The sequence below is a fragment of the Gymnodraco acuticeps genome, unplaced genomic scaffold (assembly GCF_902827175.1).
Source record: "Gymnodraco acuticeps unplaced genomic scaffold, fGymAcu1.1, whole genome shotgun sequence".
Classification (NCBI taxonomy): Eukaryota; Metazoa; Chordata; class Actinopteri; order Perciformes; family Bathydraconidae; genus Gymnodraco; species Gymnodraco acuticeps.
This window is the reverse complement of record NW_022989861.1, coordinates 1,025,563-1,049,970: the sequence shown is the minus strand read 5'-3', so window position 1 is coordinate 1,049,970 and position 24,408 is coordinate 1,025,563. Positions and strand designations below refer to the sequence as shown.

At 40.4% G+C, this 24,408-nt stretch overlaps 1 protein-coding gene across 13 annotated transcripts in view; it reads right to left on the bottom strand.

Annotated features, from left to right (window-relative positions):
- The window catches only part of ablim1a (actin binding LIM protein 1a), a 50,268-nt gene that overhangs the window by 8,715 nt on the left and 17,145 nt on the right, over positions 1-24,408 (bottom strand). For 2 of the 13 annotated variants that reach the window (XR_004571621.1, XR_004571620.1), the window contains exons 2-22: positions 22,750-22,887; positions 19,117-19,300; positions 18,421-18,530; positions 16,011-16,137; positions 15,794-15,887; positions 13,080-13,167; positions 12,334-12,398; positions 11,910-11,954; positions 10,178-10,255; positions 9,845-10,003; positions 9,588-9,632; positions 9,265-9,300; positions 8,929-9,058; positions 6,585-6,704; positions 5,785-5,889; positions 5,393-5,440; positions 4,376-4,516; positions 3,565-3,650; positions 2,320-2,443; positions 2,035-2,096; positions 1,510-1,570 (exon numbers count right to left, since the gene is read on the bottom strand). Coding sequence is in view for 10 of the 13 variants with exons in the window: in XM_034240657.1 (XP_034096548.1) it covers positions 682-756; positions 1,252-1,259; positions 1,510-1,570; positions 2,035-2,096; positions 2,320-2,443; positions 3,565-3,650; positions 4,376-4,516; positions 5,393-5,440; positions 5,785-5,889; positions 6,585-6,704; positions 8,929-9,058; positions 9,265-9,300; positions 9,588-9,632; positions 9,845-10,003; positions 10,178-10,255; positions 11,910-11,954; positions 12,334-12,398; positions 13,080-13,167; positions 15,794-15,887; positions 16,011-16,137; positions 18,421-18,530; positions 19,117-19,300; positions 22,750-22,887 (2,129 nt within the window). In the remaining 3 variants the exon portion in view is untranslated. Of the gene's footprint in view, positions 1-6; positions 757-1,251; positions 1,260-1,509; positions 1,571-2,034; positions 2,097-2,319; positions 2,444-3,564; positions 3,651-4,375; positions 4,517-5,392; positions 5,441-5,784; positions 5,890-6,584; positions 6,705-8,928; positions 9,059-9,264; positions 9,301-9,587; positions 9,633-9,844; positions 10,004-10,177; positions 10,256-11,909; positions 11,955-12,333; positions 12,399-13,079; positions 13,168-15,793; positions 15,888-16,010; positions 16,138-18,420; positions 18,531-19,116; positions 19,301-22,749; positions 22,888-24,408 lie in introns of those variants that run through there. The other 11 variants (XM_034240657.1, XR_004571624.1, XM_034240665.1 and 8 more) reach the window with 11 other exon arrangements.

Below are 24,408 nucleotides of genomic sequence, written 5' to 3'. Positions count from 1 at the left end.
CGATGTGGGTATTTCTCTGTAAGTGGGGCAGCAGCTAAATGTATTATATCTACCGGCAGCTGCTATTTATGCTTTGTTAAAAGCCGCCATGCCTCTATTGGCAAAAAACTGTATTTTGACTTTGAAGATCAAGAAAATCACTGGTATACTGCTACCTACATCGCCTAGTTTGAAATTATTATGGTGTGATTTTGGAAAGTACAAATTCCCCAAAGTCACACATTAACGTAAACTAACCAACCAAGCAGCTGTAGACAACCTCCTCTGTTCTGCGAGGTAAAATTACAATATTTATCAATGGAATTGGAGAAGGTGAAGCATATATATCATTTTCAGTGCCCCGTCAGATAGGGTTGTCTGATAGGGTTGTCTGATAATATAAAGCAATTGAAATGTTCTAAATATAGTGTACACATAAACTTAAAATGATTATTTTATGGGCCGAAAGTATGTTTTGCTGCTGCCCCCGTCCACAGCAGAACATTGCCTAGCTTCCGTGTGCACTCCAAAAAACTAAGTTAAAACTAAATAATACACTAAGTACGATAAGTACCTCATACAGCCCCACTATAAATAATTTGACCTATCCTGTTGAATAAGTGAACAATGTAGGGATTTTGTATATATATTTCAGTGCAGATTACAATGTTGTCATCAGTGCAAAAAGGAGAAGATACTTGCTTTTGGTTCCAACATATTAGGCATAGATACTCCCCTGTCCATCCTTGCAAGTGCTGCACGGCCATCCTTAATGTGCTAAAGAATAGAACATACACACATGTAATATAGTAGAAGGGGACTGTATTTTAATGGTATGAATGTGTCCACTAATGACTGCGGGTGCAGTGGTCACTGGATGGAGCTTGGATACAGTTCACGTTTTTAAGAAGTATTTGAGATGGAGAATGTTTTCTGAATGTGTCTGTAATTTTTTTAATCATATATTTAAAATGTGACGTTTAGCTTGAGTCAAAACATTGGAAAACAACACACAAAACAAGACATGAGGCTATGATTGCACATTGCATTTACAGTACACTGGCTCAGCTACTGGGCAGTGCATGTTTTAGCATTTGAAATCACTGCACTGCATGCCCTGTAGTTGACATTTACTCCAACAGTGATGCAAGCATGTAGCAGGAGTGGGCGGTGTGAATTCAGGGCAAGGTGCCTCTTGTAACCCATGAGCAAGCAAATATATGATGCAAGGTGAGGAAGCATGCCATGTGAAAAAGCAGATGAGAGACATACCTGAAACTCTGCAGGACAACATGGGACAGAAAATGAGACTCACAGTTAATGGTTTTGCTGTCAAATCCCCTGCCAGGCTACATTATACAACACTGTTCTCCCTGATGACACATTGTGTGACTCATTATGCAAATATTTTTAAATGCATGTCCCATTTATGTACACGTAGCAAGCGATTTCTGAATATTGATGCTGAATAGCTCTGGTGACATTTGCAAGAGATTAGCTTGTTTGCCACCTTCTGGTAGCAGCTCTCACCTCTGCCTCCCCCACAAATGTCACTGTAGCTGTTGTACTGGGTGAAGTCTGTGGACTGGGGCTGCGGGAAAACAGACAACAGTACATCAAAATCAACATATGGGTATTTTGTTGCTTACTATGAACCAGAATAAGATTTAAGAAGTATTAGGGAAGAAATGCGTTTATAATTAGTGTTTCTGGCATTGGAGACAATATGCAATGGATTTAACATGCGACCTCTGCTTATAGGTGAGACATTTTTTTCTGTTTGTCATTTTTCTGCATTTTACGGAAGCCCTGAGGGGCAAAAATATATATATGAACCATTTGCTAAGAGTGATCTAAATTGTTTTCTATTCTGTGTTTAAGACTAAGGAACAGGTGAAATAAAAGTTTTTACCACGATACTCTAAACACAATGGAACTTATCTTTTCCCCACAGATTAAAAACAAATCAACATTAGTGCCTCTTACAGCGTTAGTATTTAGCTGTTTCTGAAACATAACCAACAGCTATATTTTTAAGCGTGAGTGAACCCTTACCCGATGCAGCCCGTTCCTTCGATAACCAGGCAGAGAGTTAGTTTGGGTTGGAGAAGTTGGTTCTGAAACATAAATAACGTTCCAATTTATACAAAAGATGATGACTGAAAACAGGAGCATTTACATTAACACAAAATTCAAATCACAAAATTAAGCTATTCCATAACCTAGACATGTTACAGTAAAACAAATACAAACATCTGAAAGTGTTATATAGAACAGACCATGTTATTACAGTACATTGCTGACAACTCAGGCCCACATTAACTGATGAGGCTGCTCTACCTGCGTCACAGTCGGTCTGTTTGGGGTCGTAGCGCTGAGCAGAGAGGCTACGTGTGTGACGCTCCCTGATCTGATCTTTTTCCATCTCCTCCTTCAGAATGAGCTTTCCCAAACCAGACTGAATCTACACAAACACATTTACACACATTTAATAAATACAGTACACATTCACACATAAACATCAATTTATGAGATTTACAAGATCTACAGTATGGCAAATTGTTTGGATACATTTTTTTTTAAAATCTCGGAAATGTTGAATAATATAGCCTTAAAGTGGACCTATCATGCTATATTTGAACAATATATTGTAGGGTCATACCTATATAAAGTATATAAATATAGTTTTTTTTTCAAAATACCAAACAGATCCTGCATTTTAGCCATGCCTCATTTCGCTCTATTTGCTCTTTCAAGCGCTGTTTTTGCAGGGGGCTGATTCTGTGACGTAGCTTTAATGCAATCAGCTGCTGGGCTGTCAGAAGAGGGGGAGAAAAAGAGATCTCCGTCCTCCGTGTTTTATTCTTATATGATTATATAGAGTCGTTATTCATTTGTTTTTAAGCTCAATAAACAAAGAAGACCTTTGACCGGCACTTTTCTAATTTTGTCCGGAAGATTTAAACTTTAACGGACATGTTGACCGGCGAAAAAAAATCGAACTGAAACTCTGCCGCACGGTCCCCTCGTTCTTTGGAAGAGGCGGAGAGGTGGGTGTTTGTCATCTGCTGGTGGACTAACCGGAGAGAATTACAGTGCTTGCCTCGACGGGGAGGGATTGCATTGAATTACAGCAGCAGGAGCAAATGCTTGCCTCTGGGAGCCACAGAGGAGAATAAACAGAAGGGCAACCATGGCAACCAGTCCAGTCTTCTTCACTGCTTTTGTGGCAGACTACAGCGCCACTTACAGGTCTGGCATATGTACTACAGCGTCTCCAGCGCTTTCGAGCGGCAATGGCCCAACCCCACATTCCCCTGATAGGTGGAGAGTTGCCCATATAGGCGGAGCTCCTCGTTCCTGACGTCAGAGAATTTTCAAATCTGTATCAGTCTGTATCAGATCCGTTGCAGCCCCGTTTTTAGAGATTTGGGTATGGAGGAAAAGAGAGAGGGTTGTGTTTTCTGACACTTGGTGAGTTCCCTGACACACCGGGGACACATATTCATGTATAAAAGACGTACAAAAGTGCATTTTGCATGATAGGTCCCCTTTAAGTTGAAGATTCAAGATAATCTCCCTGACCTTGCTGAGATGTTCCTCGTGGATCTGCTTTTTTTTCAAGGTGTCTTCCTCCTCCTCTTCTCTGGATCGTCTTCCCCCTTCTGAACCTACAATGGTTGTTAACAGTCCAAAATATTTTATATTTAAAAACCATATTTACATACACACACATAGAAACACACTAGAGGAAACCATGCTTCACATGTACTTGTATGTCAAGTACAACCAGATGAAATGCTTCATCCACAGGTCACATTTAGAGAAAGACACAACACTGAGTCTGCTTCACTCGGCTGTAGAGCAGTGAGGAACACACATAGTTTATGAGCAATAGGTGGACGGAAGAACACAAATGTGAGACAGAGTTGACGAGACAGACAAACAGAGCGACTTATTGGAATATTTGGCTCGACTGACATGCCGTGAGGTTTACACTTCATCATTCATGTCAAGATTTTGTAGACAGAACAGCACAATGTACAACAGACAGACAAGTTTGAAGTCAGTCTCAGTTATCTCTGTCCAAGTCATTTGTGGCACTACTGTGTAAAGCTAGTGCACCCATCATGTGCAGTAAGTGAACGAAAAATAGCGAAACTGATGCTACCTCAAGCAGAAAATAATATGGCAGCAACAGAAACCAAACAACGGGCAAATAAAAGGCAAATACTGTAATGCCAGAATAAAAGCGTTAGCTCTGATTGAAGCGGGGATGCAGTTAAGCTAGAGGGGCAGCTGTAAGGGTGAAACAACAAGAGTTAGGTTGTGGTGAGTTGTCTACTGCACCACTAGAAGATAGCAGTGCAAGCATGCCCATCAGAGCCTACTGTACCTAATACAGCAAGAGAGCAAGGCCAGCGGTCGCCCTCACTCCGCGAGCTGTCATCCGGAGATGGAGCATGGGCAGCGGGGAAGGTGGCCGATCTGATGATCTCATCAGCAGACTTGCTTTGACGTGCTATGGCATCTGTATCTAGGTTGTAACCATAGGAACTGATCTATCAGTGTCTGAGTCAAAGTCTCACCCACAAATAAACATTTCAGCACCATCTGATCATCGATCGAGGTCTTAACGATCATGAATCTCGGTTGTCCAGGTGTAAATATATGCCAAATAAATGTTTTCCTAACAAGTCACTGAATATTGGATAATGCCTTTTACTAATCACAGATGGATAAGAGCCTTGTTTTTAAGGATGTTTCATGATTATTGTAGTGAAATGCTATGCTTACAGTAGCTGGCAAAATAAGGCTGACGGCCACAACAGCAAACTTGGGATTTTAAAAATAATAATAAAGTATTTTGTATTACAATGATGGCTGATGTCAGCTAAAATGGGCAAACTTCAGTTAGATTAAGTCAATGTAACTGACAATATCAATTTTTCGACTTTATGAACCGTCTCTACTTGTGCTATTGTTACATTACTTTATATCAGCCACGGATATACAGTAGAGGTTGTGGTGTAATTCTTCTCACTCTTAGTCAGGTTGCAAATGACTCTTCATGAAATTGAAGAGTCATTATCCTGTAAATTGTCACAGCTCGGCAAAGGTTACATAATCTCGCTTTGAGAAAATTGCTACTGTGACTTGTTAAGAGACAAAGTGCAGTGTGTAAAACAAGCTACAGGTCAGACAGAAGAGGATTGGAGACAGACTTCAAACAGTGCTCATACACTGACACTGGGGATGACTACACAGTCAAATGAAAACATAGTTTGACTTGATTAACAAAATGACTTTCTGTCAAGAGCCCAGCTCAATAACATTACACTACCTAGAAGTATTACTTTGAACTTGTACTCAGACATTTTTCACACAGGCTGTACAAGAGGAGGAAAGGTACCGTGTTGTTTGTAGATAGGGGGTTTTCTGTAGATGTTGCTCCCTTGATCTGAAAACATTCAGATACATACAGAAAAGTCATTTCTCTGAGCAAACAGTGACTCTGTCACACATATTAAACATTTATTTTCAACACAAAGTGATGACGATGCATAGGGACTACACTCAATCACCGTTTTTCCTGCATAATGAAAGAGGGGAAAAAGCAAAAGCTGATCCCAAATGGATTATAATGACAGATAGATGGATAGATAGATAGATGGATAGATAGATAGATAGATAGGTAGATAGATAGGTAGATAGATGGATAGATGGATAGATAGATAGATAGATAGATAGAAAGATAGATAGAAAGTAGGGACGAGCAGTGACAGGGTGCGCTCCAGCTCCTACCTGGGAGGTGGAAATGTTTAGGGGTCAGAGAGAGAGGCGGGGTGACCGGCCGGCTGTCGGGCCTGAGCGGGAGGGGGGAGCTCCGGCCACTCGGGGGGTCAGTGCCTCCAGTGAGAAGAACCAAGAACAGAACATAAGCAGGGAAACTGAAGGGGAACCACAGTCTGAGCGGCGCAGCACACGGGACCAGAGGAGGTCATTTTGAGCGGGTGGGAGACATTCTGGTAGCTTTTGATAAATGCAGTTAATGGAGCTGTATGCTATGAAGGAAAGCACAAAAGCGGAACAAACTATATAATAGCGAATTGGGATATGCACTGCAATGATTCATGAACTATAATGTATGTTAGTCTAAAATATCATGTGAATTCACAGTTTGATAAGAGTTCACAGTCAGGAAGTTAATGACTCCACACAGCGTGCAATGGCAAACTTATATTACAGAACCTTTTTCTATCTCAGTTTTACAGTTTACTGAGGTCTAGAGACTCATTCTGTCAAAAAAAACCTGTCAGTTTGGATATTGGATTATGATACATGCAAAGCTGCAAAAACACAAGCCCAAAGAGCCTGTCAGCTACTTTGGCGGAGGCTGTGAAGAAGAAGGGCATGCGAGTTAGTGAATAATCAATGATTTGACCACATGACCATTCAGGAAGACAGATATATTTTAATGAGAAATGGCGATGGATCCAGAATGACAGATGGGGCAGTGACGGGGAGGTGGCATCCCAGGTGGGGATGGAGGTGATGCGTTGCCTTAGGGGGGGAAGCGGAGAGGAGTGGAGTGGGGCCCTTACCTTGGCTATGGGGGAGGAAGTGGTGTCTGAAAGGGGAGGTGGGGCGTGAGTCACTATTTCTGGAGCCCACACTGTTACTGCACAAGGAGGAGCAGAGCTTCTGCATGCCTGTCAGAGCCTCTGCAGGGATTGAGGGTGTGGGACAAGGGACAAAAACCCCAGGAGCAAACCAGGCAGTGGATGATGGGGGGGGAGATAGAAGGTGAGAAGGTGAGGAACAAAAGAAAAAGGAAGATATACAGGAATCAAAAGTCAAAAAGAGGAAATAAAAGTCACCAAAAGTGAGAGATGGCGAGTATTCAAGATAAAACAAATAATAAACATGTAAAGAATTACATTTAAAGAGACAGCTAAACCCAAAAGCCCTAACACATATTTGTCCTCCTACCTATTGTGTTATTTATCAATCTGTATTGCTAATGTGTGAGGAGCCTATTGTTGGAGATATTAGACGTAGAGGTTCATTTTGAATATGAAATAACTATATGGCAATTCGTTTTTTTGGTGTTCAAAGCACCAATAATGAATCATGTGAAAAACCCAACAGACTAGCAAGTCAATAATAATAATAATAATAATAATAATAATTTCAATTTATATAGCGCCTTTCACGAAACCCAAGGACGCTTTACAATGGGAAGTAACAAAACAAAAAGTAATAATAATCATACAGATACATAGGCTGAAGAAAACAAAACAGGAACAGGTTGCTGAGTACTGTATATTAGTTGAGGCCAAAGGCCTGAGTGAACAGATGGTGTTTGAGGTGTTTTTTGAAGGTGTCCAGAGTGTCTGCATTCCTGATTGCAGAGGGGAGAGAATTCCAGAGGGTGGGGGCTGTGACACTGAAGGCTCTGTTGCCAAATGTTTTCAGCTTGGAGCGCTGGATGGAGAGCAGCCCTTTGTCAGAGGACCGCAGGTGACGAGAGGGGGTGTAGGGCTGAAGGAGGTCAGAGATGTATGGAGGGGCTAGGGAGTGGAGAGATTTGTAAGTTAGCAGGAGGAGTTTGTACTGGATGCGTGACTTGACCGGGAGCCAGTGAAGGTGGATGAGGGTAGGGGTGATGTGTTGCCAGGGCTTAGTGTGGGTGAGGAGCCTGGCTGCAGAGTTCTGGACGTACTGGAGCCTGTCCAGGGCTTTGCTGGTGACCACGAACAGAACTCCATTGCAGTAGTCCAGACGAGAGGAGATGAAGGTATGAATTAATGTTTCTGCAACGGGGTCGGGAAGAGAGGGCCGGAGTCTGGAGATGTTTCGTAGGTGAAAGAAAGCGGTTTTGACAGTAGACCTGATGTGGGAGTTGAAGGTGAGGCTAGAGTCCAGAGTGACGCCCAGGTTGCGAACCTCAGGGGAAGGGTGGATGGAGCCGCCATCGATGGTGAGGAGCAGATCTCCAACCTTCCGGAGCAGTGTTTTTGGGGCCACAACCATGAGCTCTGTTTTGTTATTGTTGAGTTGAAGTAGATTTTTTGACATCCAGGCTTGGATGTCGCGGAGGCAGTTGACAAGTGACAGTGGGGGTAGCTGGGATGATGGATTGGTACTGATGTAGAGTTGGGTGTCGTCGGCATAGGAGTGGAAGTTGAGACCATTTTGGCGGATGATTTCACCGAGGGGGAGCATGTAGATGTTGAATAGAAGGGGGCCGAGCACCGAACCTTGCGGCACACCTTGGTTGACAGGGGCTGGGGGAGAGCTGGATTTTCCGATGGTCACAAACTGTTGCCTGTTGGAGAGGTAGGAATGGAACCAGGAGAGGGCTGTACCAGAGAGGCCAAGGTAGACGGATAGGCGGTTGAGTAGGATAGTGTGGGTCAAGTCAAGAGCAGGCAGGCATCTCTACGACTTATATTCCCCTCAGAAACGTACACCAAAGCAATCTATATTGATAAATAGCACTACAGGTCAAATGGAAAATATGTATTTTTGGTATTGTGGGTAAATCAGAATATCAGAAAGAATTTACTCGAGGGGAAATTTACAAAACTGTCCCTTTAAAATCAATCTTTTCAAAGGAAAGAATATTAAACTCATGAGAAATTGTGGTGTTAAAGTTGCAAATTCACTTTAAGGTTATCATTCTGCAAACGAATGGATTTCCCATAATTTAAAAGGCAAAAATAATTAACATAACCCAAAGGTAATTTTGTTGAAGTTCCCCTTAAAAGAAGAACATCAGAAGGAGTGAAGCAAGAACCTTAAGGTGGAGGGTCAGTGAACTCATCCACAATGTTTTAACAGAATAGTAATGAGCACGTTAATCCGCCTTACTTTAACCTCTTTCTTTCATGAACAATGTAACAATACACGCATGTGCCCACAGACGCACAAACACATACTCACCTGGCCTGTGAAAATGCTGAGGAGACCGTGACAGACTGGGGGTGTAACCATGGCGATTATAAACTGGTGATCCTATCGAGCCCTGACTGGTTGACCTTTGGAGGATGCGTTCCCTCCTGTCGTAAGAGCCCTGTCACACACACACACACACACACACACACACACACACACACACACACACACACACACACACACACACACACACACACACACACACACACACACACACACACACACACACAGGTTATTACATGACCTGCTGGTGTTAATACAAATTTGTATATACTGCATTTACATCACACACAGGGGATAATTGAAATAAAATGATATCCTCACCTCACCAGATGGGGTTGGTGACATGTTCCTTGAGGACTGGGAAGAATAAAACAGGTCTGAGTTATAACTCTGTTGAAAAGACCCTGTCTTAAAACAAGATCATTAATCTAGTTAATATAGCATTGCTCCATAGAGGCAAAAGAACCCAGACAGCCAGATAAATATCACTTAACCACTTTTAAAAAACACCACTATGTGCTGATCTTTCACATTTTGCAAGCTGTGTAGCTACAATGCACATGGTCTCATTTTTATGTGATGGTCACTTCTGCTCTTTCCTTTAAGAACATTTATCATCATCAGCACAGGTTGACATATCTTACCTTGTCATCGGGCAAGGGGGAACGCTCCCTCCTGGCAGTGTGGAGCTGTGAGGGACACAGCTGTTCAGTGATACATACAAGCTTTGAAAAGCATTAAAAGGCTTTCTTTGTGTATTGTAAAAGTCTTACCAGAAGAAAAACTAAGCCAACAACAAAACAGAGGATCATAAGAGGAACATTTGTCTTGATGCACAGTACTGTTTGTGCATTAAGACGCCATGCATGCAGGAAAAAGTGCATGCGGCCTGAGTGTTTACCTCTCCCACACTCTCTCGTCTCTCGTCTCTCTCATCCAGGGAGGTGGTGTACAAAGGTTCATACGTAATAAGATCAGGGCGCTCAATGTCATAAATGGCTTTGACTTTTGGAATGGCAGCTAGGTCTCGGTAATCAAGGATCTCATTGTCTACTTTTGCCTAGGGAGACAAATAAAAACATACATGCATACACACATAAGGGTAGAGGGAGATTACTACTATGGACATTTCTATAACTGACAAGGTCAAATAGGATGTTATTAAATAAGGGAATTTCTGACGAGTAAAACAGTTGTTACATCTATTTGGATGTAGGTCTATAATATTTCTTACATAGATCGTGTGACCCGGTGAGCCAGGTATGCTTGAACCAGGTCTGGAACAAATACTCTCTGATGACGACCTCGTAGGCTGTGAGAAGTAGAGAAAAACACACAAGTGGCGGTTAGTCGCAATAAGTCTGTTAGGAATTCAGTCTCCCATGATCCACAGCCCCCTGCCATCTGTACACCGTGATTATCACCCAAAACATTTCAACATTTCACTGTTGGGTTTTTATATTGTATGAGCGATGAGAGGGAATTGCAAACCCTGTATTTAAGTTTCATTAATAACATGAGCTACTTGGAAATACATGTCATTTCATGATTAGGTCATTCATTTGCAAATTTGCAAAGTGAATGAGCGCTTTTATGCATAGTGATTGTATGTCCTTGAAAACATCATGCCAGTTTATTTGAAATGAACAGTTTGAATGGCATCAGCGGGACTGAATGTAGCGTAATTAAAGGGATAGCTCAGGTTTTCTTCTAAATTGTGTTGTTTAAGGTACTTATCCACAGTCAGTGTATTACCTGAAGGACATGGCGGTTGGCAGCCGCCCAGTTTTGAAGGAGAAAGTAGTACTGACACAGTTATTAGCAATATAATGCTGTGGATGGTGGAACTGCAGCTGTTATTTATGCTCTTGCCAAAACCATTAGATTACATTGACAAAAACTGTCATTTTACAACACTAAACACGGAAGTGAACTTACTCAATTCAAAATACTACACAAATTACACAAACCGTCTGAGGCAGCAGTGGTCCAGAAACCTCTGTTATCTGTGTAGTAGAATTATTGTTTTTGTCAATGGAGAGCACAAATGGATGTAATAGCTACTGTTACCTGCCAGAAAGGCAGTGGCGAACCGTCAGGGCCTTCAAGGTATTCAGAGAATACCCTGGAATACTCAGATAAAACAAACAAAAAATCGATTTAATTATATAAATAAAATGAATATAAAATGAATAAATGAGAATGGTATCTGTGTTGTTGATCTGTAATATTACAGTGTTACGTTGATTTGTTTGTCCTTCTCGGACCATGCACTACGCATTTCAGTGGTTTTGTGTTAGAAAAGAAAGCAACCAATCAGATCTTGTTCTGGGTCTCTGGGTAGAATATCCTTCAACCAAGGTATTCTACATCCTTGATCGAATGCCCTGGCCGTTGCACTGAATGAGAGTGTATGTGTGGACTGACAGTTTGATCGGCGGGGTGTGTGTGTGTGTGTGTCTACAGAAGGTCCAGTTGTGATAGACACGGTTCGCCCACTGCAGAAAGGACTGTCTGTCAGCAGGGTAAAGCAGTGGAAATATAATCAATAATATTGATGGGTTTTTTCTGGCCTTTTTTTAGGTTTCTAAATGAAGTTTTGCTTAAGTTCTTTGCCAGTGGTCATGTGTGTTTCACACCTTCATACACTGACTATGGACCACATACATCTCAAACAATAAACTATCCCTTTAAATGAGCTTTTCACCTCACAGGTAGAATGGGGATTTGGAAGTCATATTGATATTGTGTCTGCTCTTTCAAATATGTGCATCATTTTGTTTAATGCACTTTGATATGAGCTTAGAATAAGGTGTTGAAAGACAAGACTGAATGGCTTCATATGACACAGAGAGGGCACTGCAGGCTGTCTCCAGCAGATGGCAGTATACAGTGCAGCACAGTGTCCTATGCACATGGTGGAACACAGGATGATACCATCTTATAGCCAATAGCGAATACAGTACCTGCCTTTCTGTTTTTTGGAGGAATAAGAGGGACGGAGGCAATAGCTGTGGAGGAAGGGAGAGGGGGGTTCACAGGACATCACACAGGGGTTCTGCCTCTCCAGCCCGACTCACAATTCACACACACATCAAGCTTGACATGTAAATATTATGCACATGAACACACACACACACACACACACACACACACACACACACACACACACACACACACCGGCTCAATAGGCAAATGATGTGAACCACAGCAGGTTTAGGTTTGATAGTTTACTGTTGGAGCTGGAACAGCTAATGCGGAATCCCTCGTTATATATTCCAATTTTTTTATCTTTTCCTGAAAAACATGTGTCAGGAGACACGAATAGAAAGGTCCTCTCAGTCAGGAAAAAGTCAGGGACAATGGAGTCAGTGAGGCCCAAATTCCTACCCGCTCTCTGTGTCTCTCCTCTGTTCGGGTGGTGTTCTTGCAGCCAGGATGCCACACCGTTGATCCTGAGGAGATGGAAAGCGAGAAAATATAATCAGGGCAACATATGGTTACAGTATATTCACATTATTAGTATGCATTTCCATACTCTGCCAACTATACAGATGGGCGACAAATGAGTTGTTACATGGGTTATTGACAGTCCTATTAAAGGCTGTCTAATACACACCTGGTACACAGCACATTGAAAAAAAAAGTATTATCCAAAGATGGTCTGTATTGAAATTTGCAACATGAATCAAGTCATCAAATGTTAAACATCATTATTTTCACACTAGAGCTGCAATGGCGTCAAATCAAAATGACCCGAATGAATTACACCATCATTAATAATGACTTGTTTTTACTTTCTTTTGTATTAAATGTTTAAACAAAATGGATGGTAAAAATAAAAGATGTTTGTGGTTTGAGTAAATGAATAATCCTTTTGATGAATTGTGTTCATCTCTTGAGCAGTTTCTGATCAATACACAGTTTCAGCAGTACAGCATATCAGCACACACATAATATTTATAGATACTTTCCCTTAATTTGTCACAAATCTATATACTGTCAATATATGAATAGGCTCCTTTGATTAATAACAGTAAAACAAGATATTAAAGGAGCAAGCAGTTCTGCAGTTTCTGTTTAACGGTTAACAAAAGTTTTCAGGTGGCTGTGACAAAGCATGTATTCCCGCTCACCTTGCAGATACATCTCTTCTCCTTCTGTGAACATCTGATTGCACCTGCTGCATCGCGCACAGCTGGGGTGGTAGTGCTTATCTCCGGCCTGGAAAACACAGAGCGCACAAAACAGACTTGACATCACAGCAATATGAAGATCAATGAAGCCCGCAGTAAAATGAGCGAAGCAGAGCTGCGTCTAAAAGGATAAAAACCCAGTGCTTTACCTGCTCTTAGCTACACCTGTCTTTCACCTCTGAGACCTAATGGAGTGGTTTCATCAGTTGTTGGAGAATATGTTCCCCTCTTATTGATCTGCAGGTTTAACGTAAATATTTTTTCTCCAACAGTTCATGTGAGAAGTAAGAAGTACTCAAATCCTTTATTTAGGTTAAGTAAGAAGACAGTAAAATACTGCGTTACAAGTTAAACTCCTTCATTGAAAATTCTGCTAAAGTATTAACAGCAGAAACAAATTCCGAAATATACAAAATAGCCTCATTTAGAGTATTCAATTATAGAGAATTCAAAGTCCTTATCTGATGCACAAGAGATAATATGTTACTATCATGCGCTAAAACGTGTTTCGGGGGGAGCTAAAGGGGCTCTCTCAGGAATGTGGACCTTTAACTATAACAATTGTGTAGGATGATCAAAGTAACAAACTTAACTTACTGTAAAAAGTCAATTAAAAGTATCATTTCTTCTTCTTTAAATGCAGTGAATTAAATACTCAAGTAATGTACAAGTTCCTCAAAATTGTACGAAAATGTAATAATGTCTGTTTGACACAGCCAACCTGCCTACAATATGAGAATGTTCCTCTTTGTGATAACCTGCATAATACGATCTAATAAAACGACTTGACGGCTGGAGCGTCTGAATTTCCTCTGCGTTGAAGTGGCACTTTGCATGCAGAGAGCACCCTTATAACACCAATGTGAGACTTTGACCAGGGGGTGATAAAATACCCAAATGAAAGTTTCCCCGCTGTATAACAACCCTCTCTCAGTAACATTTCAGGCAGGAAGTGGCCACTCAGAGATATGGAGCCTTGTATTTGCATTTTAACATTTGACAAAGCGCCAATAGCGAGAACTTCAAAGCTCTTTTGCAATACTCTCTTCACATACATTGTGAAACAGAATATCTCTCTCAGGGGTAATACAAGTACTTATGCTATATGTGTAGTATGGAATTACAATACTTTCCGTATTCCTCTCAGCTTTTAATATCTGGATTAATTAACCCTGCATTAATAAGCCATCCACATTACCCTCCCAGAGGACTCTGCAAACCCACCGATGGCTCAGCGCTATTTGACCCTGGTCTTGGGTCAGCGATTAGACTATCAGACAGACTGCTGTGGCTGTGGCACCACTGATCCATTGGCAGAAGCTCAGTGGTGAGATGCCTAGGCCTTTTCCTATTGTCACAAAGTCCTGCCCTGGTGCTGGATTACTAAAAGCCTTGCTGTGACATTTTGGTACCATTTAATGACCAAGAGACCCGTGAGCAGAGTTGTTGGTAACACTTTATATAATCTCTTAAATAAAAAGAGTTTCATAACAGCCGCGTGCCATGAAGTATTAATTAGCAGTGATAACTTCTGAAATGTCACATCACATTAGGTGTTTTATTAAATATTTATATATATCAAATCAAATCAAGTTTTATTTATATAGCACATTTATAAACGATTTTTGGTCGAGCCAAAGTGCTTTACATATAATAAAAATAGCCTACAGTAGAGACACTTTACAGCAAATACAACAGCACAGATTGTTCAGAATATCAGTATGAGAAAAACGACACCCTCTGTCCTTAGACCCTCACATCGTACAAGGAAAAACTTCTAGAGAAAACCCCACAGTTTAAGGGGAAAAATGGGAGAAACCTCAGGGAGAGCAACAGAGGAGGGATCCCTCTCCCAGGACGGACAGACGTGCAATAGATGCCGTGTGTAAATCGAAGAGATAATACATTTTACAGCATATAGACCGAATGTTAGGAAATGCATGTGTCTGTAATAAGAAGATGAATCCACGAGGATGCATACAAAGCAAGGTTGTATGTGCAAGCATTTATATTGAGGAAGAGCTAGAAAGATGTAAATATCTCCTAAGAATTAATCTTTTAGTTGCAAACCATCATGTCAAGAGTCTATTTGGCTCTGTGGCCAAGGGATTACACTGCAGCTTATCAAACTACATTTCATAATTCCACTCTGAGGCATCATCCTGTCTGTGTGGGAAGAAGAATTTAGATTTTACAACAAACTCCTAAACTGTTTAAACTATGAACCTACATCCACTCAATAAAATATTCATTTAAAACCTGAAATGTATTTCCTAAATGCATCTGGTGTAATTGTAATGCCTACAAATTCAAATTCTAGAAGCATTCAGCTCTAAAAAAAATTAAGAGACCACTCCAATTGTATTTAAATCTCAATCTCTACATGTATAGCAGCCATTCCATTCCAGTGTCTCTTGAATTCCAACACAACAATAGAATACAATATATATTAACACATACCTTTAAATAGTAAAACCAGAGAAACTGATAATGCTGCAGTGGTCTCTTAATTTTTTTCAGAGCTGTATGTTCCTGTAACATACCTTAGGCAGGATTTATATGAAATCCAGGTGCAATATTAAGTCCATTTGCCTGGCCTAAGCAACCATCAGAGGGATGTTGAAGTTGAAGAATGTGAAGTGTGTGTGTCTCACCTCTAGCACCTTCCCTGTGATGAACTGATGACACGCCTCACACTGAACTCCAAAGTGGATCTGGTAGTCTTTCTCACAGTAGGGGGCGCCATCCCTGAGAGGAGACAGACAAATATAAACAGCAGGGACTTAGATCCTAGGACATTTCATATTCTGTGTGAGCATATGGTGTAAACATTACTAAGGCCTGTAATTAAGGTGAGTGTGAGCCGCTTACTTGCTGATGTACTCCCCGGTCAGCACTTTGTTGCAGGCCTTACACTTAAAGCAGCCCAGATGCCATTGTTTGTCCAATGCTAGAAGAGCCTGTCCGTTCTTAATGTCTCGACCACATCCTGCGCAATCTGCGGATAACAGCAAAAGTTGCTCAAAAAGATGAAGTGTTCTTAAGTTAACAACTACAAGAAAATACAATATCGGAGCAAGGAAATGCCTAAAGAACAAATACATGCTCATTTGAAGATTTGTTTCTTGTGAAAACAGTATTACACAACAAATGCTTATAATAGCATGGAGTGAGACGTCTTGTCAGTTCTGACCCAAGACACTAGATGGTGACAGAGTGTTACCACCAACGTTCTGACAGCTGCCTCTTTCTATCATCCACTGCTCTCCACCATGGCTCTAAAAGCTCACTCCATATCCAAGTGGGACCCCGAGGCTTTAAAAGTGCAAGGGCTTGGTTTCTAAACCTACAATCTTCCTGTAAACTCTTCTTTAATGAATAGAGGATGAAAGCAACACAGAGCCCACTGCAACCACAGGGGACGATAACTACGTAAGGCATAACGGGGCTGCGATGACGACGTGAGGAGAATCAGCATGCCTTATTCATAGATGACCTTGTCTAAAAGCTCTTCAAACGCCAACAGAGATACCAGTGGGGGGAAAGAGAGTGATAGAGAAAGAACAGGAAGAGGAAGAGTGGAAAAAGAAAGAAAGAAAGTGATCAGAGGAGGGGTTTGAGGGCTGCACGTTCGTTGTGCCAGAGGACAGGAAATGCATGGACATGCATTATTTAGAAGGACCTGTCTTGGTGTTAGTCATAAAGGAACATGGCTGGTCTAAGACAAGGCTGCGAAAAGAAGAGAATGAATGATACCTCAACATTATTCAGTCTTTAGGCATAACTGGGTAGTGTGAGAGCTACTTACAAGGTTTTTTCTCTACAGTTAAATGGAATTGTTGACCAACTGGGATACACAAATTACCCCTTAACATTAACCTTGTTTTCTCTTAAAGGAATTGTTTGACGTTTGGGAAATTCCTTATCTTACTGAGAGTTAAAAGGAGAAGGACAATGTTATGTCTGCCCATTTAATATAAAGGTACAACCAGCAGTCACTTAGCTTGTATTAATACAAGCTAAGTGAAGCTAAGCTAATTACCTTAGTTGCTGCAGGAAACAGCTAGCCTGGCTCTTTTCAAATTAACCAAAATCGTCCTACCAGCACCTTAAACACTAACTGATTGAAATGTTGTATTTAATACGTTTGCTAAGCTAACTGGTGCTGGCTTCAGATATTTGCTTTATCTGGGCAGAACACTCAGAAAGATAGCAATAGTCTATTGAAAGCTAGAAGATTTCCCAAAAAGTAAAAATAACCTCTCATTTTACGTATCTTAAAGCTTGGAAAACTCATCACTGAGTGACATTTTCAATTACAAATATTATTTTATCTGCACTATTTTATTAAATGAAAATATTCTAGATGGGCCTCATTGTAAACACACTCTGCCCTACATTTCAAAGGTGGGGTAGGTAAGTTTGAGAAACTGGCTCGAGATACCGTTTTTGTTATATTCCATGGAATGCTCTTAACATCCCGATAGCAATGCATATCTTAAGTGCTTTGACAAAAAATCCATACAAAAATTTCATCTGTGGAAGCCGTAGTAGGCCTACTGTAAAAAGCACGACCAATCATTTTAGCCGGCCCGGCTAAAATAACTGGATGGCCTACCTGCCTGTCAGCCTTCCATCTGTGCACAAACTTATCTCGTGCCCTCATTGGTCATGTGCGTGTTTGTGTGTGTTGGAGGAGGGGCTCTGTAAGGAAGTGGCAGATTTTTTCTGGCTGTGTATTTTCAAATTCTAAGGCACTCGAGCTGGTTTCTCCAAAATTACCTACCCCACCTTTAAGATCTTTGAATCGGCGAAATGCAATTGATTTAGTTTTTATTTGTATATAGGCCTATGCTTATTTAAATAAATTCCAAACTGAATTGTAGATTACATTGCAACTTTGGACATGGAAAGGCCGATACTAAATGCATTTTCTTTTGAAAATAGAGTAAAAAAAACGAACATACTGTCCTCCCCTAGTATTCAAAGTCATGTTTATTTAGGTTTGAATGTTTGGATGCACAGCACTTGGTAATGACTGTTAATGAATCCAGATGTATGGCAGTTTTAAATAAATTGTTGGCAAGCTTGCCTGATTTAAACCTGAATACTATTCTTCACAGTGCTAATATCACAGCTGAAGTGACTGGGCAACAGCTACATTAAATACCATGCATGAAAATATGTGTGGAAGACAAAATACCTGTACCCTCATGTGAAAGCAAATGCCTTTCTGTGCATTAAACATGTGTGTATCTTTCATTAGCCAATGGTGACTTACTGCTGGAGCCGAGGATGTCCTTTGGTCCCGGAGACATTGGCTCCACACAGTACTGACACAAGCAGTCCTTCCCGTTGAAGGTCACCCTGTCCCCGGCGGGGAACGGTCGTCTGGAAGAGGGGTGACATTAACAATTGGTAAACAAGACAGGAGCTGTGCCCCCGTGCTAAGTGTAAGAGTTTATGAGATGTGGCTTGTAGTTGACAGGAAGACATGATGTGTGTCAACACTCAGCGCCTAAGGAGGATATTTAATCTAATCTGATGACACACACGTAACACACAGCATGGTACATCGTCTCAGGGAATTCTCACTGTCACTTCACATGATGATGAGCAGAATTTAATTTTATTATTTTGGACACTGTAAGATCTAGATAACTTCACTAAGTAGAATGTGTGGGGATTTTTTTTAGAAATGATAGACATATTGGAAAACAATGAACCTGAACAACAAAGATATGTTTTTTAGTACTAAGCCAATCCGAAAAGACTGACATACTTTCAAGCCCTTTACCTTTCTGACATACCTGTCAAAGGCACAATGAATAGGATTATACATTAAAAAAACAATGGATAGTCTATACAAAATAATCCATCTCAATCATCACTAATTACCAAATAGGTGTAAGTAGAATACAATCAAAAGAGTTCATTCTCTGGGTTTATCAGTGGTTTATCATCTTTATCGTCTTACTTGCATATGGTGCAGACAAAGCAGGCAGGGTGGTAGGTCTTGCCCAGGGCAGTGACCACTTCCCCCTCCACAAAGTCCCCACAGCCATTGCAGCGGGTGCCGTGCATGCGTTGGTAGTCCAGCGTGCACAGATAGTCTCCATTCTTCATGAAGAACCCCCCCTGGGCGAGGTCACAGCCACACACTGTACGAGACACACATTAGCGCTGTGTGAGTCAGATCATTAATGCTATGCCTATAGTATACAGGATAACAGAAACAGCATCCAACCACCAAGCCACCCAACTCTTCCTCACATTAATGGCTTTGTTCATACTTGCTAGTCTTCAAGGGTCATTGAATTCCTAAAGTCAATGCTGAGAAATATGTTTTAACAGCTGTGTGCATTACAATGTGTAGTAAAACGTGAAACTCCTTTCATCAGTGCTCACAGTCTCAATAAGAGAGACCCTGAACCTCTCTCTTTGAAGGAACTCTGCATGGAGGGCTTGTGTCAATTAATCATCAGCACTACTACTGCAAGGTATTTTCATTGTCAAAGTTCTCAATGGAATAACAATGATATAATAGTAAATACCAAGACATGGCTTTGATCTGATTCTGAAGATAACTGGCTCTAAATACTACCTACTTGATAACAAGCTTCCTTCTATTCAAATCTAACCTTGTCATCTACAAACATGAAAGACTGTCAAAGGCAGAATTACTCATTTGGGAACAGTTTTGAATAATTGTAAGGTTGGTGTGATGCTGTTATCAAGTATTACAGCTAACCATATTTAAAGTTTACTATATATATGTGTGTATGGCAGTGCTAGCATGCTGATGTTTAGCACATACTCTACTATGAGTGTGGCACTTCCTGTTTACAGGCTGCGTCTGTGGTGTGATGAGGTTGATCGAATATTGCAAAAGCAAAGCAATGTGGTTCCTTGACAAAAAAAGAAATATTTTCAGAGTTATTGTCTTGTTAATTAATGACTTGAATGTAAGGGAATTTCGGAGTGCTTTCTCGTAACTTTTCCCTATGGATCTTTCTCTAAATATCAATCCCCTAACCAGTCCAATCCTTGTCCCTATAATTGCCCTGATATGCTGTATTATAAAGTGTTGGACTAATACTAATTGAACAATAGTGATATTGCAATTGATCCATTTTACAGTGGTTAGACATTCAACCCAACATAACATGGTGGTGCTGAAAGAAAAGTCATTAGGATTGTTCTTCTGGAAACAATAAATCTTTACAAGCCAATCCATTATATACAATTGTTGATCTGATTCGGACCAACAGACAGACCCAACATTGAAAAAAACATGTTCTCCCATGGTTCAACATATTTTGTAGTGCTGATGTCATGTAGCCTAAGGTGTCTAATTTATGGCTTAAAATATGGCATATTTTTTACGTGAAATTCCCATGATTTTCCCATTTCATATGACTCACTGTCTCCATATGTAGTGTTAACTCCAGATACGGTTTGATCAAGATCCAGATGTTAGGCGTGTCTGCAGTATTTCAACCACATAACAATCACATGTGCCATGTCCACTATTCCAGAACCGCAGAGTAAGGCTGGGATCGTAGTAGCCTTTTGAAAAGGGCCACGGCTAAAAGGGAAAATATTTTGATGCCTGAGACCAGGGCACCTAATCATTGTTATGCAATGAGCCAGGCTAAATCCAGATTTAATTGCATTACAGCTCAGGGCTGATGAGATTAGCTTGTAAACTATCTGAGTCAAAAGAAAACCAGCAATGGGGATTTGGTGGCCTTTCATTGTGAAGTCTGACCTTAGCTTTTCAACAGATGCATGCCATTAAATCAAATGCCTCTTTGCAATGTATCCAATTAAATTGACGGGAATTCAGGGAAATTGAAAGGTTGTTCTCTGATGAATTTCGGTTTAGGGTTTCTTGGCCAAGGAGGTAATATAAATGTCAAAAGTGAGCTCCAGGGATGACATTCTTTTTAATTCCAACACAGGAAGTTAACATCGTACTGGTTTCCTTAGAAGAAATCATTAGATTTCAGATTACTTTGGCAAATAAGCGCTGTGGCAAAAAATATATACTTTGTAGTTACACCTTTGTTAAGTAGTCTATCTCCTCATATTAACACAATTGTATAACTTTTGAAGCATTAATGAAATGGCAAAAAGTAAAAAGTAAATTCACGGCTTTAAAAAAACTTAAACACATTCCAAGGCTGACAACTAAGCTAAATATAGACTAGTGTTTGGCGTGATGAAGAACCGCTGTTTTTGAGCCACATACAGTATAAGCTTCTGAAATGAAGAAGTGTGGTATTTAATGATGTATTTCATGCCTTAGAACAAAACGGTTAAATCTCTTGAACTTTTTTAACTTTAAACATGATTTTAAGCTTCTTACCAAAAACCAATTCATAAAAATACATTGACTTTAAAACAAGGAAGCGGAAATGCTAAAATGTTAACTCATTTCAGTGTTTATACTCATTTCTTCAGCTCCTAATAAGCTTACCTGACTTGACCACAACTAACAACTACGGTATAATTAGTCTTACAAGTTGGAGAATCACATCAGCACATATACATTTAGAACAAGGATTAGCATGGGGTGTCTGGAAGCAGTTATTGTGTATTCTTTGCAACCACTGACTTGTGTGCAAACACACACATACACTCCACACCACCTAGGCATATATATCCACTTGTAAAGGACAGATATAGGTCTTAATCTTAGCGTTTGCTTGTGTGATCCTGTGACCTTGGTGACCTAATCTACCTCTATAACAGTGCTCCTGTCACAGATCCAAAAGGTCTTCAGCAGAGAAGCTTGATGGTTTCATCGTAATCAGAGATCCATCAGTAATTGGGATAAACGAAGGATTTGCACTGTCACTAGTCAGAACAGTCTTGATGATACTTTAATTAAAGTACGAGTGTCTGAGAAGTGGAGATGAGTCATACCGTGTATCGTACCCCCTTCGTTAGAGGAAGATGGGAAGGACAGTGTAGCCTTTAGGGACAGCTCCTATCCAACTTGATGTGATTTGGATGCTTTTTGGGACAGTTCGTAAAAAAAAACTATTTCCGTTGCGCTTTGGTATTTTGTTTTGAAAAAACTGAAACGTTGACTTATTATGTCAACAAACTGTGTTAGGTTGGTTGAAAGCAATACTATTAAGTTGGACTTAATATTTAAAACGTATTATTATCACTTTCAACTAACCTAATACAGTTATGTGAAATCTGTTGACATAATACATTTAATTTAAGTCAATGTTTGAGTTTTTTCAGTATAAGGAACCATTACACATTATGACTCTTCTATACCTTTTGCAAAAGGGAGCATCAGATTTATCAATGTCAAATGTCCTCCTACTTTAACAGTATGAAACTAGCTGAATAATAAAACTTCACACCTTAGCTGCCAATTTTCCCACAACCCCCACATAATTATTTCCAATTTAGGACAGAAATAAGCTGTCTGATGATTCCTTTAAAAAAGAAAATTACACTTAGTTACTAAAGAACAGTTTTTTTTATTTTAACATCAGGGTTGTCTCACATTGAGTAAAGCTGAGCCAAACCAAAACCAGTAAATACTTCCCATTCAACACCGTTTAAAGACATACAATGGCCGTACCTTTACAGGTGAAGCACTTTAGGTGGAAGTGCTTGTTCTGCACCCGCAGCACCTCGCCCTTACATGGCTCCCCGCACTTGTAGCACTGAATCAGGGGCTTCTCTGAGGAGTGGTGGTGTGTCTCCTGCGCACGAGCCACTGCAAAAGAGGAGACAAAACCATTACTATCGAAATGTGATGTTGATGAGTCATGGTCGCTCTGTGCAGTTTTTGTAACATTGCTTCCAGTTTTTTTTTTTTTAAACAGTTGTGTTCATGAGAGGACACGTGGTGAATCTGCAGCATCACACAGACCCCAGAGATGAAGACCTACTGCTGAGAGCCTGTCAGGTTAAAAAAAGAACAACATTGAGCAGGACAGCACAACTTGGGGTTCTCTGCCCAGACAGGCTCTCTAGAGATCAACAACCTAAATATAGTCTGTCTTGATAAGTGGAGGATGGAGAAGCAAAATGCTGAGGGGAGCAGGGCTTGGTAAATGGCACACTAAAAGGGTATTGATAAAATCAGTTTCACTATTGAGTTTTCTTTAATTTTACCCTCAAAGGAAAAAATCAAAGGCCATTTACTGTCTTTGCCTATGCTGCCAGTACTCATTTTGCAGGGCATGCTATATATGGCTTCTTATGCCATGTTTAGAAGGTAACTTTTTGTGTCAAACACTTCTGTCCTATTCTTCTCTGCTGATGTTTGACAGTAAGCAGAGCATGGCACTCAGATGAGATAACAATAAAACAGAGCAGGCCAAATGTTTGCTGTGTTTGAATAGCTCGCTCTGTGGAAGTTGCAAATCAGCAAATTAAATAAATTGTTCTAAAAAGACTTCCCGTAAAGGCCTTTATATTTCCCAGCTACACAGCCTGTGTGCAGATACAAGAAAAGCAAGAATAAGACCTATAATGACACTCGAGACTGCGGACCTCTGCCAAGGCCATTTCAATCAGTGAACAATTATGGGTGTATCCGCCTTTTGATTCGGATCTGCTTCAAAATGTAATAGGTTCTCCCTTGGCCAATGCCTTTCACCTGGCCATTAGTTTTTGTGTAATCCTTTTGACAATCAGACAAACACACCAACAAGCAAAAAAACTAACAATTTCAAAAAGTTAGATTTTCTACTAGCAACTTACACATATGCACAATAAAAGGGTTACAGCCACGCTAGCTTTGAGAGGATGTTCTTAGGCACAGCTGTGCTTTGAGCTAAAAGCTAACGTCAGCATGCTAACAGGCTCAACATTAAAATGCTATCACATTGAAGTTGAGCAGGTGTAATATCACTATGTAAGCAAATTTAGTTTTGTTTGTTAGCCTGCTGATGTTATAAAACTGCCATTAAACACAGGTACAGAGTGTCTGACAGAGATATAAATAGTTTGTTGTAAAAAAAAAACAATCAAGTTATGTTGACCTAATAGCATTGGTTAACCGTGAGGATGAATGGAGTATTTAGACCACATTTCATGGCATACAATCCAATAGTTGTTAAGACTGGGACCAGGAACCATGAATGTTCTGTGCCAATCCATCAAGTATATGTTGAGATATTGTACTTGATAGATGGAAATGTTTACCTATTGGTGGCGCTAGAAGAAAAGTCGGAGGATCCCCGGTTTAATTAGTGGACCAACAGAACAACATCTCTGCCACACTGGTGCT